Source organism: Typopeltis vanoorti, chromosome 9 (assembly GCF_054136105.1).
Source record: "Typopeltis vanoorti isolate ZY-2024b chromosome 9, IOZ_Tvanoo_1.0, whole genome shotgun sequence".
NCBI lineage: Eukaryota > Metazoa > Arthropoda > Arachnida > Uropygi > Thelyphonidae > Typopeltis > Typopeltis vanoorti.
Window position 1 is genome coordinate 9768680 of NC_143557.1, and position 19783 is coordinate 9788462.

Below are 19783 nucleotides of genomic sequence, written 5' to 3' on the forward strand. Positions count from 1 at the left end.
GTGCGTGTGTGCGTGCGTGCATGCATTATAAGTTTATAGTGCCCTGAAGATGCCTGTGATTGAGATGAACTATTAGAAAAATTGGTGTTTTTAATCCTTTCCCAGTGTTGTTTTACTCCATAAGTCTCCATCATGAGTCCCTCCCAGCACTTAAACCTTGGTTTGAAATAGGAAATATTCACCATTTAGTTTTGAGCAGAATAAAGAGAAATATGTAAGAAAGCTTTAAGAAGATCCACAGTGGAACAGCTTTCAAAAGTGAACTATAGACTCAAATTTACAAATATTTTTTTTTTTTTTTTAAATGAGAGTTTGAAAACAGGAACCAAACTTTAAACTAATTGGCAGATCCTGAAGAAAATATTGATTGATAGGTCCAGAGAGTCTTATGATGAATTTGTCTGCTATACGCAGAGATAGAAAAAAAACAACAGAATTCCATGGTGAACTTAGAAAGCTAGATGCAGTACTGGAAAAGAAGGAAGTATATTGAAAGTTCCTAGCAAGTAAGTTAGCATGCACTCTGAGAAAATTTAAAGTGAAATGTGAGAAAGCAAAGCTTTGTGTAAAAGTAGCAAAACAAACATTATGGGTAGACTGTAAAGAATGTAAAGATAAATATCTATAAAAAAATGGGGCAACATGAAACATAAATATAAAATATTCTAGATGTTCTCAGTAATTAGATTACTATATGAAACAAGTAGTAACAGTTACTGCTTGTTTCATATAGATTACTATATGAAACAAGCAGTGATGGAAAATATTCTAAAGAAATGCAATTAGTACTTAAGGTAGAAGAAGCCATCAAAATCCTGAAATGTGAAAAGGCAGCCAGAGTAGATGATATTTGACCAGATATGTCAAATATTTTGGTATAAAAGTGTTACAGTGGTTATGCTACATAATTCAGACCTTGTCCATCCTTCTTCTTCTTCTTCTTCTGCAGCTTCTCCCACTTAAGTGGGGTCACTGTTTGTAATGAGTCTCCTCCACACCTTCCTGTCTTGGGCTGTCACCACATCCATGTTCTTCATCTTCAAGTCCTCTTCTACCAGCTCCCTCCATCTCTTCTTTGGCCGCCCACGCTTCCGCCTTCCTTGCACATCCATCTGCATGACCCTTCTTCCCACATATTCGTCCTCCCTCCTCATCACATGACCAAACCATCTCAACCTTGCCTCCTGTATTTTTGCTCCTAAGTTCTTAACTTTCAATGTTCCCCTGACATAGTCATTTCTCAGACAATCCTTTCTGGTCACACCGCACATCCACCTAAGCATTCTCGTCTCTGCTACTTCCATCCTGCTGATATTATTTTTCCTCAGGGCCACAGTTTCTATAGCATATGTCATAGCTGGCCTCACTACTGTCCTATAAATTTTGCCTTTCAGATTGATCGGCACCCTCTTATCGCATAACACTCCAGCCATCTCCCTCCAGTTCCTCCAACCCGCTTGTATCCTGCATCCCACTTCCTTCTCAGCTCCTCCATCTTCTTCCACTGTTGAACCTAAGTATCTAAAGTCTCTCATCTTCCTGATGACATTTCCTTCCAGCTCCAGATCTGTCTCCTGGCCACCGACCACTGCGCAACACATATACTCTGTCTTACTTTTGCTCAGTCTCATACCTCTCTCTTCCAGTACTTTTCTCCATCTTTCCAGTTTAGTTCCTGCTTCTTCTCTTGAATCTACACACAACAAGGTGTCATCTGCATACAACATTGTCCAAGGCACATCTTCTCTTACCTCCTCTGTTACCACCTCCATCACAATATTAAACAGAAACGGACTTAATGCTGACCCTTGATGCAAGCCAACTGTTACTTGAAAACTTTCTGTCTGTCCCAAAGAGGTTCGAACACTTGTCTTCACATTTCTGTACATTTCCCGCACCAACCTGACATATTTCTCCGGCACCTTCTTCTCCCTTCTCCCTCAGACACTTCCAGACTTCTTGCCTTGGCACTCTATCGTATGCTTTCTCCAGATCAATAAATACCAGATGTAGCTCCCTTTGTTTCTCTCGATATTTTTCCATCATCTGCCATAACCCAAAGATAGCATCTGTTGTTGGTCTACCAGGCATGAAGCCAAATTGTTCCTTTGCAATCTCCACCTCCTTCCTCAATCTACCATCAAGAACCCTTTCTAGGATCTTCATTGTGTGGGACATCAACTTTATTCCTCTGTAATTTTTACAGTCTTGTGCATCCCCTTTACCCTTGTAGATGGGGGACAAGAGTACTCTCCCTCCATTCCTTGGGTATATTTTCCTGTTGGCAAACTTTCATGAACAGGTCCCACAGCAGGTCAATTCCCTCTTCCCCCAGTGCCTTCCATACCTCCACTGGAATTCTGTCGGGGCCCACAGATTTTCCATTCCTCGTCGTCTTCATGGCCTCCGTCACTTCCACTCTACTGATGTTCTGCACCATCCCCTCTGAGAGTCCTTGCATTTTCCTCATTCAAAAGTCCCTCGAAGTATATTTTCCATCTGTTTCTTATGTCCACATCCCTCCATAATACTCTTCCTTCAGCATCTTTGATCTGCCTCACATGTAAGATGTCCTTTGCTGCTTTATTTCTACATTTCGTTAGTTAGTAAATTTTTCTCTGTCCTTCCATTGTTTCTAATTGATCATACAGATCTTGATATGCCATGGCCTTCGCCTGTGCCACAACTCTCTTGGCTTCTTGCTTTCTCTCTTTGTACACCTCTCTGTCCTCTTCCACTCTTGACTCATCCCACTTCTGCTTTGCCTTCCTCTTAGCTGTCACTGCCACTTGTACATCATTATTCCACCACCAACCCTCCTTTTGCTCTCTAAACTTTCCAGATGTCTCACCAAGCACCTCGATTGCACAGCTCAGGATTACTTTTGAATTATGTTTCCACCAATCCTGTATACTTTCCAATCCATCCGAAATCCTCTCTAACACCCTCACCCTCTCCCTAAAACGATTCCTCACACTCTCCTCTTTTAAGTGAAACCACTTAATTGTCTTCATCCCACGGCATCCAGAAGTTCTTATCTTCGATCTTATTTTAAAGTCTGCGCACAGCAGTCGGTGTTGTTGTGCTACTTGATCTGTTGGAATTACTTTACAATTTGTCACAACCTTAAGATGTTTTCTTTTACTCAAAATGTAGTCAGTTTGTGAGCTGTTGTTACCACTCCTAAATGTTATCAAATGTTCTTCCCTCTTGTAGAAAAACGAGTTCACAATTGCCAGATCAAACGCTACTGCAAAGTCCACAACCCTCTCTCCTTCCTGGTTCATCATTCCCACTCCGTGGCCACCATGCACCCTTTCACAGTCTCTATTCTGTCTTCCTATGTGTCCGTTCAAGTCTCCTCTGACAATCACCATCTCATTTCTTCCAGTTCCCTCATTTCTTCATCTAACACGTTCCAGAACTCATCTTTTTCCTCTGCTGTACAACCAACTTGCTTGGCATATACACATAATACGACCACCCACTCTTCTCCAAGACCCAATTTCATTCGCATGATCCTGTCATTCCTTCTACCTCTGTCCAGTACTTCACCCTTCATTCTGCCACACACCACAATTCCTACACCATTTCTTCCCTCGTTATTCGCTCCAGAGTAGAACAATTTATATGCATCTCCCAGTTCCTTTGCCTTTCCCCCCTTCCACCTTGTCTCCTGCACACATAAAATGTCCAACTTCCTCTTCCTCATCATGTCTGCCACCTCTCTTCCCCTTCCAGTCATGCTTCCAATATTCAGTGTTCCCACTCGCAACATCCTGTCCACCTGCTGGGCTCGCTTCTTTAACCGCACCCGCCCTTGATGCGGTAGCCCTCGTCCATTTCTCGCAGCTGTAGGGTGATGTGGCTGTGCGTCGCTTAAGAGGTATGCCCTAGCCCTTATATCATTTTCTCTTCGACTCATAATCATAGTTTGAGCTGGCATTGAAGTTTTCCGACCGGATGCCCTTCCTGACATCAACCCTCTCATTTATCCGGGCTTGGGATAGGCACCTATTGAGGCTAGCTTGCCTCCTTCGGCGGCTGCATAAGACGAAATAACTTAGCAAGATAGGAAAGACTCACCCCTTGCCCTCGAATACTCTAATAGCATCAGGGGGAAGGAGCAAGGAGAGGAGAAGGAAGGAAAGAAAGAAGGGGAGGTACCAGTCTACAGAATAATATAACAGATATATATTACATGAAGTAAGGCATGGTCCAGCATCAGGTACCTCGGGTTTGCCATGCCTGTACTCACTAAAGTGAGCCCTTGTCCATCCACTGCTGGATATATGCCTTCCCCTTATGTTAAAGCTTAAGTGCTGAGAGAATACTGAACTTGAGATTTAATGGAATATTTACAACACTAGAAAGGGGTTAAAAACTGATTTTAATGTTTCCAATATTTCTTCTGTCACTGAAACATCTTCATGAATTACAAATAACTCTTGTAACACACACACACACACACACACACGCACACACACACACACGCACACAAAATACTAAATGAAATGTGGGTGACTCCAGAGTCCTATCTAGCTGGTGTGCCTTCTATGGGCATTTCTAAGTTGCCTAGGATGTAAAGTGGACCTCTGGCAATTATTGTTTCCCAAATTTTGGGAGGTTTTTATGCATCTGTATTTATTTAAATTTGGTTGATTTCTGAGTGCCACTTCAAATTCTAAAAACAGTCTTTCCTCTTTAAATTTACTATAGTGGAGCATTGTGGTTTTCTTCCAGGAGATCATGTGAGTTGTGTCCAAAACATGGTCTGCAAGGCCAGATTGACCATAGTGATTGCAGATGTACAATTTGTGTTCTAAACAGATGGACACTGGTCTACCTGTTTATCAGAAGTAAGCCAACTTGCAGAGACGGGGTACTTTATGTACATCAGACACTGAGAGAGGAGGGAGCTGAACTTTGGTAGAACCATATAAGGATAGCAAGTGTCCGGTGGGAATAAAAAGCCGTGTAAAGGTTATGGTTTTTTGATGTGCCACGGATGTAAGGGATGGTGATAGCATTTCTGAAGCGATGACCGAGGAATGGGGTAGGAAGTGTTTTTTTTTTTTTTTTTTTTTTTTTTTTTTTTTTTTTTTTTTTTTAAATTCTCTAATCACTATAGCCATTGGAAAGGAAGGTGTTCTGTATGTGGTTGAGTTTGGTTGAAAGAGAGGTTCCACTGACACAGATTATAGGCTCTATTGTTTAATAATGCCATATTGTTGAGAGGGGTTGTGGTGGAAAGTTTGTGCCTGTTGAGTGGGTTTTTTGTATACAGTAAAAGAAAGGTTGCCATTAGGAAGGCATGTTACTAAGGTGTCTAGGAAGGATAAACTATTGTTATTTGCATCATAAACTGGATTCTTGAATGTAGACTGTTGAGGTGACTAAGGAAGGAGTCTAATGTGTCTGTGCCATAATGCCAAATGGAGAAAACATCACCTACATATCTTAGTCAGGTAGAAGGTTTGAAAGGGGCTGAGTCTATGGCTTGTTTTTCAAATTTTTCCATGTAAAAATTGGTGAGAGAGAGAGGCTGGGGTGGGGGTAGTGAACCCATAATGGTTCTCCCTATCTGTTTGTAAATTTTGTTCTTCCAAGAAAAATAACCAGAACTGATAGCAAAGGAAAAGAAATCTAAGATATTAGAAGGAAAAATGTTTTTTTAATAGTGTTAAGGTGTCATTTAAGGGAATATTGGTAAACAGTAAGGTGATGTCAAAGCTTACCAATATATCTGCATTATTTGAAGTTGGAATTTTAATCAAGGTTTTAAAATGGGTAGAGTTTTTTATATAGGATGAGATAAGTCCAGTGGGGGGGGGGTAAGAGAGTTAGCCAGTTGTTTTGACAATTTATAGCATGGAGGCTCAGTGGCATCTGCTGTTGGTCTTGCGTGGGCGGAATTAGGTTTGTGGATTTTAGGTGGCCAGGAAGATACTTTTTTAAGTAAGTTTTTTAACTTGTATTTATGTGGAATTGCGATCTCATGGGATGTAGGTAGTGCGATCTTAGAGAATAATATTCATTTTTTGATTATATTCCATGGCATTAAGAATAACTGTGGCATTATCCTTATCTGCTCTGGTGATGACTGTACTTTTATATTTCTGTAACTTTCTGAGAGCAGCAAGTTGACAAAGATTTATAGTCAGCCATGTGTTTCATTTAGTATTGTGTTCTGTTTGTGTTCCAAAAGTTATTTGTAATCCCTGAAGATGTTTTAGTGACTGAGACAATATATTGAAATCATTAAAATTAGATTTTAATCCTTTCCTAGTTCCATTAAACTTCCAACATAATGCCTTCCTCTTAACTTTCCAGTTCTGTCTTTCTTTAGCCAGTCAGATTTGACATCTGACTGTCTTTAGCCAGTCAGATGTCAAATTTTTGTAGATCATCCCTATATCTTGTTCTTTGGCAGCCTTTTCTTCGATTTGTATTTGCTCAGTGCTTAATTTTGTCCACCTTTCATCTGGCAGGCTACCAATGTGGCCAGCCCATTTCCATTTACATGCTTTACAATATCTTCTATTCCAGTCATCACTCTAATTCTAATATTTCTTATTCTACACCTTTTTTTTTTATATGGAGCATTCTTCTCTCTTTGGACCACACGCAACCTATCTTTCTGTTTTTTAGGTGTTGCTCATGTCTCACTTCCATAGGCAAATACTGGAATAATGCATATATTAAAGAACTTTTTTTTTAGACATATAGGTAAATCTCCTATATCTGGAAAAGGCATATGACATGGTACCAAGAGAAAAGGTGATGAAAATCTACAATTATATAGTCTAAATCAGACCTTATATTGTGCAAGACAGTGTATATTTGACTTGCAAGTCAGCTTTTAGAATTGAGTGAAGTGGTAGAAAATGGTTTGATAGAAAACCAGTCATAAGACAAGCATTCACACTGTCTTCCCTGTTGTTCATAACTATATGGATCATATGAAAGTGGCATTAGGCCCAGTGTCAGAATTGGAGCTGTTAATCACAATTCTTTGCTTCATGTAGATGATTTCATTCTCCTAAATAAGTCCAGTACAAGTCTGCAAGATTTTTTAACTAAATTGAATAACTGCTGTAATAAATTTGCTATGAAAATCCAAAACAAAATGACAGACTATGATAATAAACTGGTACATTTATTACATTGGCAGCATCCTGAATGCAGAACTTAAGAGAACAATTTTTTTATGTTGGGCCCATACATGAGAGGTTGGTTGATCAACCTATAGTACGTTAGTGCCATATATATGGGTAGCGATTGGGAAAGGAAGATCTTATTTACATTTGATTTAAAAGCCTGTATATTGTATTCCTTGGGGAAGACTGTTCCACAGTACAGCAGTAGCAGGGATGAAGGAGGAGGAAAAGAAACTTGTTCCGTGGGTTTCAAGGTATACTGTGAAAAGATGTTGGGCAGTATCTGTACGTGTTCCAGTGGGCTGAGTGTTGGAATTATTGATGCTATTTCTGATGAACATTTGCCATGGCAAATATTTATAGAATACACAAATTGCAGAGAGGAAACGTCTGTGTGAAAGTGAGGGGGAGTGAGTTGGTAAGAGAGGGAGCTTTTAGGAATCCCACTCGAAATGTGAGAGCAGTATTCGATAGCTGGGCAGATCTGTGATTTGTATAAGGTTAACAGCTGTTTAGAGGTGAAGAAGTAATGTCTCAAGCAAAAGTGAAATCCTAATTTTCTGAAAGGTGAGGATGCAGTGGTTGTGATGTTTTTATGCCAAGAGAGGCCTGGTGTCAGGGTAATTCCTAGAAGAGAAATCTCATCTTGTCTGGAAATTTGGATGTTATCAAGAATAGCACTGGGAGGGCGGGGGATAGTTCTTTTTATGAGAAATAAGACAGAACTGGGTTTTACTAGCATTGAAGTTGACGAGGCTATCTGAGCCCTATTGGAAGTTGGCTTGGAGGTCAGAATTGAGGACAGTCGTGGTTGATGTTGTGTAGGTTGAAGTGAGTTGTGTACAGTAAGATTTGTCAAATGAAAGGGAGGAGTGCAATGTGCTATCATCTGCAAAACTGTGTATTGGGTTGGAGGTCAACTGAAGTAGGTCATTGATATACAGAAGGAAGAGGGTTGACGAGAGAACAGAACCTTGTGGAACTCTAGCATTAGTTGGATGGTGAGAGGATATGTACCGTCTACCATCACACATAGAGAAAGCTGGCAATCCAACTGCAGAAGTCTTGAGACATTTTAAATGTTAGGAGTTTGTTTAGTAAGCCTTGTGCCAGACCCAGCGAAAAGCTTTAGAGATATCAAGTGCAACCATTTGAGATTTGTTAAATTGCTTCATGACATTTGTCCAGAGATGAGTGATATATGAGAGTAGCTCTCCTGTTGATCGGCAACAACAGAATCCGTACTGGTTTTCGCTTAATAGCTGGATGCCTTCAAGGTAGTGTAGGAGTTGAGAATTGATAATTTTCTCCATCACTTTAGATAGGACTAAGGTAAGTGAGATAGGGTGGCAGTAATTTGTCACCCTTCTTAGGAATGGGGTGAATATAGGTCAATTTCCAGGCTTCAGGATAAATAGAGTATGTACAGGCAGCATAGGATAGGAGTCAATTCTCGTATACAGACCTTCAGGATAGTTGGAGGAATGCCAGAAGGGATAGGCAACTTTTTTTGTGTCTAATTTAGACATTAGGTTTCTGATCTCTTTGTAGCAAAAGAATATAGAGGGCATTGTATGTTGGGCAGTTGGAATGATTGGGAAGGGGGTGCATTTGCCATTGTTAGTTATGCATGTGTTGGAGGCAAAGTGTGAAGCCAGGAGATTAGCTTTTTCTGTGGGTGATGATGCAGTAGAGCCAGCTGGGTAATATAGGGGTGGGAGTTGGTCAAAAGTTTTGGCCAATTGCTTTGACGAGAGACCAAAAGGCTCAACTGCCATTTGGCAAGTTGTAAGTTTCCTGCTTTTTGCTGTCTCAAACTCTGTTTTGGAAACATTGATACTTTTTTGCATCTATTTTGGGCTTGGGTATAGGCACTAAAGGAGTTTAGGGTTCTTAATGTAAGCCAGTTGTGGTATGCTCGATTTTTCATTTGTACAGCTTTGGCACATCTTTTGGGGAACCAGGGTTTAGTTAGGGGACAGCAGTTCAGAGAAGTGTGGGGAATGTATGTTTCCATGCCACTGAGGCATACTTTGGTGATGCGTTCTGTGCATATGTTTGGATTGGAAGCTGAAAACAACAGTCCAACCATGGGAATGAAGCATAGTGTAAGAGTCTGTCCCACTTGGCACTGTTATAATGCCAAACTACTCTTGTGTGGAAGTGACTGTGTAAGCGTTGTTGCATGGAGGAGGAGATGAGCAATAGATTGTGGTTAGAATTACCCAGGGCTCACTACATATTTGGAAGGCTCATTGGTAAGGAAGAGATCTAGGGTATTTTGGGAGTGGTTCGGGTTATCTGGTATTCAGGTTGGCATGTGAACAATTTGTCTAAGGTCGTTAGTGATGACAAATGTTTGAGCATCTCTGCCTGCAAGATCCGTACAACTGGAGGAGGAAAGCCATTTAGTGTTACATTAAAAATCTCCTAGGAGAATGATTTTGCTGTTAGGAGAGTGGAAATGGAGAAAATGAATTTCTAAGTAGAGGAAATTAAAGAGCTCAGAGTGGTTGGTGGCATTAGGAGAGTGATAGAGACAGCAAATGAATTTGACTGAATGGGGAAGTGATATTTTCAACCGATTCTAGATTAGGTGCTCGCTGGCAAGGTATGTCAGAGTAGATATATGTGCAGATACCACTAATGAGTTGGAAGGAGTTAAACAGTGTGTAGTTTGGAAGATTGAGAATGGATAGTACTTGGGGGGGGGGGTGAGATTTGAGTTTCTACTAAAAAGATTGGTTTGGGTTTGGTGGACTGTAGATGGCAGTGGACACTATTAAGGTTGGAGTTGAGGCCATCGATGTTAGTGAAGTGGGTGTGCAAAGTTCTGTGGGACATAGATTTGACTTCAAGGGTCCTGCATGTTTCTTATGCTGTGCCAGCATACTGGTCTCCATGGTGACTGCTAGTGGTGTCATCACTTGATTTTGCTCTAATTTGATTTGTTTATAGTCTATGGTGCAACTATTGTCTCTATTTTGGCATCTTGCTTCAAGTTGTCTTAGAAGTTGGTGTCTTTGGTCACTCTGAGCCAATGTTAAGTCAGGTCAAGTGCAGATGCATGATTTGAGGAAGTGTCCTTTAACTTGTTATTTATTGCTGTTATTAATTAGGATGTGCTTGTCGGTGTGTCACAGGTCACTTTCACAAGACATAGAAAGTTCATTCCATCCTTTCTTTTGTTTATGGGTCCGAAATGATGGCATCTGATGATATTTCTTGAATCAGAGTAGCAATCTCGTGCTAATTTGCTGACTACTAATTCTGACAAGTGACTCATTCCAACCAAATATTGTGTCTCGATATTTAGTTGGAATTAAATATGGAAGTAGATAATAGATGAGCAAAGCTGGTATGGTTGTGAGTGAGCAGAATAAATCTTTTACGAATTAAGAGAGAAATGATCAAAAATGCTAAACTTGGTATGCAAGAGTGTTTAAACGTTTTTTTTTTTAATCACTATGAGTGTTTTTTTCCACACATGAAAGTCAGAAGAGACTATAGAAAACAAATGTTGTATGAAGATCTAACAGGGGTCAGGAATACATTAATCTGTGGATATTCTTCTTGAACTGTTGAAGATTGTAGTCCTTTGGAAATGCTTCATGAGAGAAACTTTTCCTCAGAATTCAGGTGGAAGGAATGAAAGATGACAGGGAGTAGCATGTTTGCTTAATATTCAGATTGACTGTAAAAGGATGCTTAGCAGCTGTAGTATGAGATCCTGTAGATCTGCAGAAATATGAGGCATAACGGATGCTAATTCTGCTCAACAAAAATGCAATGGAAATATCTGTAGAAGAGACATTATGCAAAAAGTGATCTGGAATAGTGGCTGAAGAGAATCTTTAGGAGAAGTGTAATCAATTGGACTACCCTTTCCGAACAGCATTTAGGGAATAGGGAAGTCTTAGGTGCACCATCCCATACATGAGAGCAGTATTCCACTGTTGGTCGGATCTGGGATATGTACAGAGTAAGTAACTTATTGATAGAGAAGTACCATCTTGACCAGAAAAGGATCCCATGTTTTTGGAACCTCTTGATGCTATAGAAGTGAAATGATTATGCCAGGAAAGGTTTGGAGTAAGAGTCAGTATGAAGAAAGATTTAGTCTTGACTGTTGTGTTTAGTGTTATCAAAAGTAAGCAGAGAATATCTGAGGTATTTTTTATGGGAAAATGAGCAAAACTGAGTTTTCGAAGCATTGAAGTTGGCTAGGTTGCTTTCACCCCAATCAGGGATATCAGGAAGATCAGTGTTCAGAGCACTTATTGATTATCTTGAAGTATGAGATAAGTGGATTGTGTGCTATCATCAGCAAAACTATGAATAGGGTTTGCAGCGAATGAGGGCAAGTCATTTATATTAATCAGGAAAAGGGTGGGTGAAATGACAGAGCCCGAGAGACACTGCATTGACAGGAAAATTAGAGAAGAGAACACCATCCACTATTACATGTAGGGATCAATCTGAGAGAAAATTGGTAATTCATTTATACAAGAACAAGGGCATTCCAAATTATAGTAACTTGTTGAATAGTCCTCGATGCCAGACCCTATCAAAAGCTTTAGAGATGTCAAGAGAACAGCACAGGTTTCTCCAAACCTTTCCATGGAATGAGTCAAAATGTGAGTGATGTAGTTCAGGAGATATCCTGTGGAACTAGAGTGGTGAAATCCATACTGGTGGTCACTAATTAGATAGTAGTTACCAAGTTCTTGAAGAAGTTGACTGTTAATAATCTTCTTGATTACTTTAGACAAAACTGATATAAGAACAATAAATTGATAGTTTAATGATAAACATTTATCTCCTTTTTTAGGAACTGGTTGTATAAGCTTTCTTCCATGCTGAAGAGTGGATGCTCAGTATAGTTTAGTGAACAGATAATAGAGAAGGTGTTTGTTCAGGAGCACATCTCATGAGCACAATATAATTCCATTGTGCTCAAGCTGGTCCTGATGCCTTTGTAGTATCCATTAATAAATTTAGTTTTAATCCTCTATCCTATCCAAGTGTGAGCAAACAAAGTTTGTGCCTGAAAATATCTTCAGGACTATGGCAAGGTGGTGCATCTGTTGGCAACTTGTAGCAAAGGTGGACCAAGCTCTCGTAACTCCTTGTCTCAGCATTTCCCACCATGCAAAGCACATCTCCTTGCAAAGACGTATAATGCTATGCAATAAGGGAAGGGCCACTACCCAGACCGGTTTCGACCTCTATTGAGCTCTCTTCAGTAGGAGGTAGACCCAGAAGTGGTGACAATAAGGAAGAAGCAATGGAGAGTTCATATCTACCTATACGAGTTACCAACCTATCAACATGCTACCTATACAAGACCTCAATAAAGGTTGAAACCGGTCTGGGTAGTGGCCCTTCACTTAATGCATAGCATTATACATGTCTGCAAGGAGATGTGCTTTGCATGGTGGGAAATGCTGAGACAAGGAGTGATGAGAGCTTGGTCCACTTTTGCTACGAGTTGCCAACAGATGCACCACCTTGCCTCAGTCCTGCAGATATTTTCAGGTGCAAACTTTGTTTGCTCACACTTAGTCTATCCAAGTGCAAAATAAACTTCCAACATCTTTCTCTAAATCCAGAGTAATTTAATAATAAGGTGGTACACTAGTTGGCAACACGTATAGATAGATATGACCTCTCCATTGCTTCTGCATTAGTGTCACCACTTCTGGGTCTGCCTCCCACTGACAAGACCTCAATAAAGGTCGAAACCAGTCTGGGTAGTGGCCCTTCTCTTAATGCATAGCATTATACATATCTTCAAGGAGATGTACTTTGCATGGTGGGAAATGCTGAGACAAGGAGTGATGAGACTTGGTCCACCTTGCTACGAGTTGCCAACAGATGCACTACCTTGCCTCACTGAAGATATTTCAGGCGGAAACTTTGTTTGCTCACACTTGGATAAAGGATTAAACTAAATTTATTATAGTCTAACCAAGTGCAAATAAACTTCCAATATCTTTGTAATATCAAAGTTATTCAAGTTAAAAATAAAATAGTTCTCTTAAGATTGGAGGCCATGGATGTGAGTTGTCTGAGAAAAAAAATTTGGGAACAGTGGCAGAATCATATTAAAAGGAAGATGTTAGAGAGGAATTTGGCATTATTAGCATTCTGGAATGTGTTATGAGAGCTAATATCGCGTTTTATAGTCACTTAAACAGAATCTGAAAGGAAAGATAGGCAAATCAGATGTTCATTGTCAGGTTGTACATACCAAAAACAAGGTATGTACAACATTTTTTCCACCTCTTTTATTCTGCCATATTGCCTTCTATACTCACCCAAAGCAAAATATGTAGATATGATGTAGGTAGAAGTGCATTACAAGACCAAAATATAAGATCTGACAATATTGGAGCCCAAACAGATAACAGACTAATTTGGAGGAAAATTGTCAATAGAAGTTAATAGTGATGTAAAATATGCATCTAGTACTCTCACTATCTTGTATACCGCTTGAGAGTATGTATCAGGAATTGGATTATGATGATGATAAAGCCAAGTTACTTCACTGAGTGTAACATGTTCAGGGATAACCTGAAGATTAATCCATGCAACAGTAGGATCTGAACTTGCAGCCTTTTGCTAGTAATATAGAAATACTAACCACTTAACTTTTAATAATATTTGTTATGGAAACAGGTTTTGTTATATAGAAGTTAAAAAGAGCATTGATCATTTAGTATAACAATTTAAATATGTAATGTAAAAATATTAAGTATAGTTTCTGGGAAAATTCCCATGTTACTCCTCTTAAACACTATTAATATAATTACAGCTATTATAGCCTGTTTTTGTTTAGGATTGTCCCTTATTTTAATACATTGGCTAACATTACTCAAAAAAGGGGTATATATATATTTTTAGGGCAGTATGGGTGAGTATAGAATTTTGTTCAGGGCTGCATTTTTTGTTGGGGGAGGGGGAACGAAGGGGAAGAATATCCTTATGTGGAAACTGGAACCCCTGTCCCAGCTTCCACATAAGGATATTCTTCCCCTTCGTTTCCCCTCCCCCACAAAAAATGTGGCCCTAAACAAAATAATATATATATATATTATTAATTAATAGTAACCCGGGTTTCCGATCTTATTTCCCACGTCAAAATGCCCCCCACCATTTATAAACAACCTTCAGCAAGATCTTGGAATTGGAAGGCATCATAGAACCAAAAACAAGGTATGTACAACATTTTTTCCACCTCTTTTATTCTGCCATATTCCTTCTATACTCACCTATATTGCGCAAAAAATATATATATACCCCTTTTTTGAGTAATGTTAGCCAATGTATTAAAATAAGGGACATCCTAAACAAAAACAGGCTATAATAGCCATAATTATATTAATTAGTAAAAATATTAATTTTCTTTCAATAGGGATTTAAAGCCTGAAAATATTCTTCTTAATGAAAAAATGCACATTCAAATCACAGACTTTGGCTCAGCAAAGGTTTATGGCATTGAAGAATCTTTAGGTAATTATGCATATGTGTGTGTGTAGATAAATATATGAAGGGGATCTGGAAAGTTCTGATAAACACCTAGAACAAGAAATGATATTAAAGCAACTGATATAACCACAAAAAAAAAAAAAAAACATACTAGTAGCAGAGTTATGTAGGTAACTTATGTTCTTATATTCTGAAAAGAAACTGATACAACTTATGGTTATATCAGTTTCTTTTTTTTTTTCTAGGTGTTAATCAGAACTTTCTAGACCCCCCCCCCCAAAATCATATATATATATATATATATATATAGTGAGCAATATTGTCTGCTATACAGGTTTGATTGTTGTACTGCTGGCCATGTTGTAGGCTTAAGTGTTGGTTGTTACTCATGTTGTAGATTTAATGGAAAATGAGTACAGCATAGTCATTGCTGGGATGTCTCAGGGCCCTGTGGTTTGATCTACACTCCTCATCTTGATTGTTTCTCATTAGCATCAAATCTTAACTGTTGTTTTGTTGATCACAGTAACTTCTTTTCTTCATTCAGAACTTTAGTGCTCAAATGATTAAAATGGAAATTTCAAGGGAATAAAACTGGCAGCCCAAATGGCTAACAAAATGGAAATGGAAAAAAGGACTATGAACTGGATATGATTGGTTCAGTAAACATAAGAGACATCAATCACAAGATCGAAGAAATACAAAAAAGCTCTAACAGAAATGAAAATAGAAATAGCAGTAAATTCAGAAACAAAGAAAAAATCCAAAGGCTCTTCAGGACTGCAGTTTAATATACAGTGGAGCACCCAACAAAAATTCTTTCAGGTATAGCCATCATGATCAACAATAAATGGAAAGACAAAATTGAATCATATAACTGGATCTCTGAAAGAATAATAACAGCTAGACACTTAAATTAAATAAGAAATTTATTACAATCATAGGAATATATGCATCCGAAGAAGGAAAAATCTGAAACAGAAGAATTCTATAAAAACCTCTAAAACATAATTCAGAACACAAATAAACAAGATTACTTAATCATTGCAGGCGATTTCAGTGCTAGAATTGCATCAAATACATTTAAAGATTTAATAGGTAATCAAGGAGAAAACACCATAAATAACAATGGAAGAGAACTCAGGTAATTCGTGGGCCTATAATAGCTTGAAATTCACAACAGCTTCTTTAAACATAATGATATACATAAATATACATGGGAAGCCAGAAGATATAAAAGCATCATTCACTGTATAATACTGGGTGAAAAACTAAAGAAGTTGGTAAGAAATTGCACAGTATACAGTGGATGCAATATTGACTCAGACCACCATTTATTAATCTTTACTATTAAGATCCCAAACCAGAGGAATAGAAACAATACAAGAACACAAAAACAAAAGCAGGAGCAATTTAAGATAGAACTGTTACAGCAAGATGGTATCAGAGAACTATATCAAAGAAGACTTTCAAATCATACAAAGAAAATAAATGAAGATACAGATATAAAAATGAATGGCAAAACATTAAACAAATAGTAAAACAAGCATATGAAGCCATAGGAACAAAATGAAAAAGGAAAGGGCTTAAGAACCTGGAACTCAGAGATAGAATCTTTAATAAGAAAAAAAAAAAAAAATCTACCTTAAATGGTTAAACGACAGAACCATAGGAAATGAAATAGAATATAAAAGAATCAGAGCAATAACAAGAAGAGAAACCAGGAAAATCAAAAGACAAGACTGGGGAAAATTTGTATCAAGATTAGAGCATGACATAAATGGACCTCAACTTAAAGAGCTATAAAATCATTAAAAAATGACTCATGAAACAAAGGATAATGTACATTTAGAAGTCTCTCCACAAAAGAATGGACCAATCACTACACCTAGCTTCAAAACAATAATAATCAGATTGAAATAAAACAGGTAATAAATCAAGAAACAAATGAAGAACCAATACAGTTAAATGATCTAAAGAAAATATTGGAAAAACTAAAAATAGAAAAGCTACAGGAGAAGATGGAATAAATTTGGAACAATACAAATACAGTTCTAAATCATTTCAATTACGATTAATTAAATTTCTAAACAGAATATGGGAAGAAGGAAACATCCCTCAAGAATGGAAGACAGCAATAGTCTTAAACATATTCAAAAAAGGAAAGAGAAACGATTGCAGAAACTACAGAGGAATATCCTTATTAAATACATGCTATAAAATATATCTAGATATAATTAAAAGTAAATTAACACCATGGACCGAGGAAATGATTGGAGAAGAACAATGCAACTTTAGGAAAGGAAGATCTTGCACAGATCCCACATTCACACTCAAACAAATTATAGAAAAAAAAAAATAGAATTTAACCTGCCCAAATATATGGCCTTCCTAGTGAGAAAGCATATGATCAAATCAACAGAACAAATTAATCAATATACTGTATGAATTGAAAGCTCCACCTCAGTCTACAAAAGCAATACAAATATAATGGAAGAAAGCTATATTAAAATTAATAATGAAACAACCAAAAAAATTAAAAACAATAGCGGGCTCATTCAAGGAAGTGGATTATCACCAATACTCTTCAATATATATATATATATATATATATATATGGAAAAAATTTCAAGAGAATGGAGGAAAAACAAAATCATACAAATTAAAATAAGAAATAAAGAATTAACCAGCCTGTTGTATGCTGATGATCAAGTTATTTTTGCTGAAAATGAAGACCAATTACAGAAAAATCTACACATAATGAACAAAACAGAATAGTATGACATAAAGATCTCAATAAATAAAATGAAATCAATAGCATTTCAAGATAAAGAAATTAAAAGATGCAAACTAGTCATCCACAAAGTAAGAGAACAAGTGAACAAATTTAAATATCTAGGAAATTACATAAACCCCAATGGAGAAATTGACATTGCATATAAAAAGCAAAAATTCCTAGCATTCATTGGAACTCTGAATAAGACATTTCAGTAAACAGATGTCTAGAACAACCCAAATAAAACTATATAAAATAATAGCCAAACCAATTCTGAAATATGGCAGAGAAACATGGACTTGGTGAGAACATGATAAAAGACAAGTGGAAGCTACAGAAATGAAGTTCCTAAGACCACTCGCAGGCTATAAAAGAATAGACAAGTACGAAACGAAGAAATAAGAAAACAGCTATCCATTATTAACATAACAGACATCACAAACTATAGAAAGAAATGGAAAACCTACATAGAAAGAATGAATGAGGATAGATGGCCAAATATTGCATGGAAATATAAACCAAAGGGACACCAATCCAGAGGGAAGACCCAGGAGGAGATGGGCATTAGACTTTTTAAACCCTTGAAAATGTTACAGGCAAACAATTGCTTAATACGGGAAGCCAAGAAGAAGAAGAAAATTATTAAAACTTCAAGATCTTCCACAAGCAATCATAATCCACTGATCTGCTTACCATTGTCTAGTGAGGTAAGAAGGTCAGAATAATGTCAATTTCATTGCTACTAAAACACAATCCTGTCTTATTTAATAATGCTTGATGCTGTCCAGATGAGAACTATCCTCTTAATAAAAAAATCCTTGTCATACGCACTCCCTTTAGTTATTTTTTCAGTGCTTTGTTTCCGTAATATCTACAGAAACAGAACTGCTGCTGCACTGAACTGGTCACCACCACCATCATTCTTCACTTTTTTCTCAAAACATTTAAAAGACGTGAGCTAATGGTTTATAAACAATTCAACTTCAAATTTATCAAAAGTTTAATCAGCTGATTTATTGTTCTAACTTCACAAGTGCTGATTTTTGAGGTTAAAAAAAAAAAATTAATGTAGTAACGTAGAAGTGTAAATTCTAAGGTAAATAACTTAGAATAGAAATTTTGTTTTAAACTATTATGAAGCATGAAATTCATTGCTTGTGTTGCTTTCTCCTCTCTCCCTTTGTAATTGGAGGTGATTGGTTTTAAAGTAGACTAACTCTGGAAGTTTTTAGGTGATATTTACTTCATTATGTAGATTTTAGGTAGATGTTAATTTAAGCTAATGTAACCTGTCAAAAAATGTCAATTCTGCATTTTTGTTTTTTTGTAATTTCATATTCTTCTAGTTCTTTGTTATGTCTCTCATTGTTGTTCTCATTTGTACCTCCTTGTCATTTCCTTTATGGGTTGCTGACCTCAATCTGTTTTTTTAGCAATTTTAAAAATATTCACTAGAAGATCATGTTGTCTTTCGCTATAAAATGTTGAGTAGTTATTAGTTAGCCTTTTTTTTTTTCAAATGACAATGTAAAAACTATAGTAATCAAAATTTTGTATACTATTGCATGCTTGTTTACCTTGATTTATTAGTGCCATAGCTCACCAAATTTTGTTGTTTTCAACCATATATCTTCACAGATGATTTATTTACATTGTGAATTTAATTAGCTTCTATCAATGCAAATGTTGAAATCAAAGATAAATTTTGGTTTCTTTGATTGCAATTATACAAAATAAGAAATTACTGTATAAGGCAATAACATCTAGTTTCACGATTGCTTATTTGGAAAAAACAATGGAATATTTGCCATTCATTTGGAACAGACCTGTATTCCCTCATAATCACAAGAAGAACCTTTATATTGGCTTTTTCAATTGAGGGTGAGTTTACTCAATCTCATACTGATGTTCCAGAGTTTCTCTCATATCAACTCATTTTTCATCTCTTGCATAAGGCAAGATTTGCCAGAGAACACACTCACTTAACAGACAGATATATGCTATTAGTGGGCAGCAGATGGTGGATAGTGGAATATTATGTAGCATACATGGTAGATTGTGTGTGTGTGTGTGTGTGTGTGTGTGTGTGTGGGTGGGTGGGTGGGTGGGTGGGTGGGTGGAGTGCTCTCCCACAATAACTCCTTGGTGTCATATAATCATCATCATCATTAAATTCCTGATATATACCCTCAAGGGGGTGTACAGGATATGATAGTATTACATGAAAAATTACATCATTACTAATTTCCTATCTACAATTTTACTCCAAATCAGTGTGTTACCTGTCAAGACTCCAACATTATCAGTATTATATTTCTATCTTCTGGGAAACTTTTTACTGTATCAATCCACCTAT

The 19783-nt window shown here is 37.3% G+C and overlaps 1 protein-coding gene across 2 annotated transcripts in view; it reads left to right on the top strand.

The window, feature by feature from the left end:
• The window catches only part of Pdk1 (Phosphoinositide-dependent kinase 1), a 355658-nt gene that overhangs the window by 124358 nt on the left and 211517 nt on the right, over positions 1-19783 (top strand). For both annotated transcript variants that reach the window (XM_090398374.1, XM_090398375.1), the window contains one exon: positions 14578-14675. In XM_090398374.1, coding sequence (XP_090254500.1) covers positions 14578-14675 — 98 coding nt within the window. The remainder of the gene's footprint in view (positions 1-14577; positions 14676-19783) is intronic.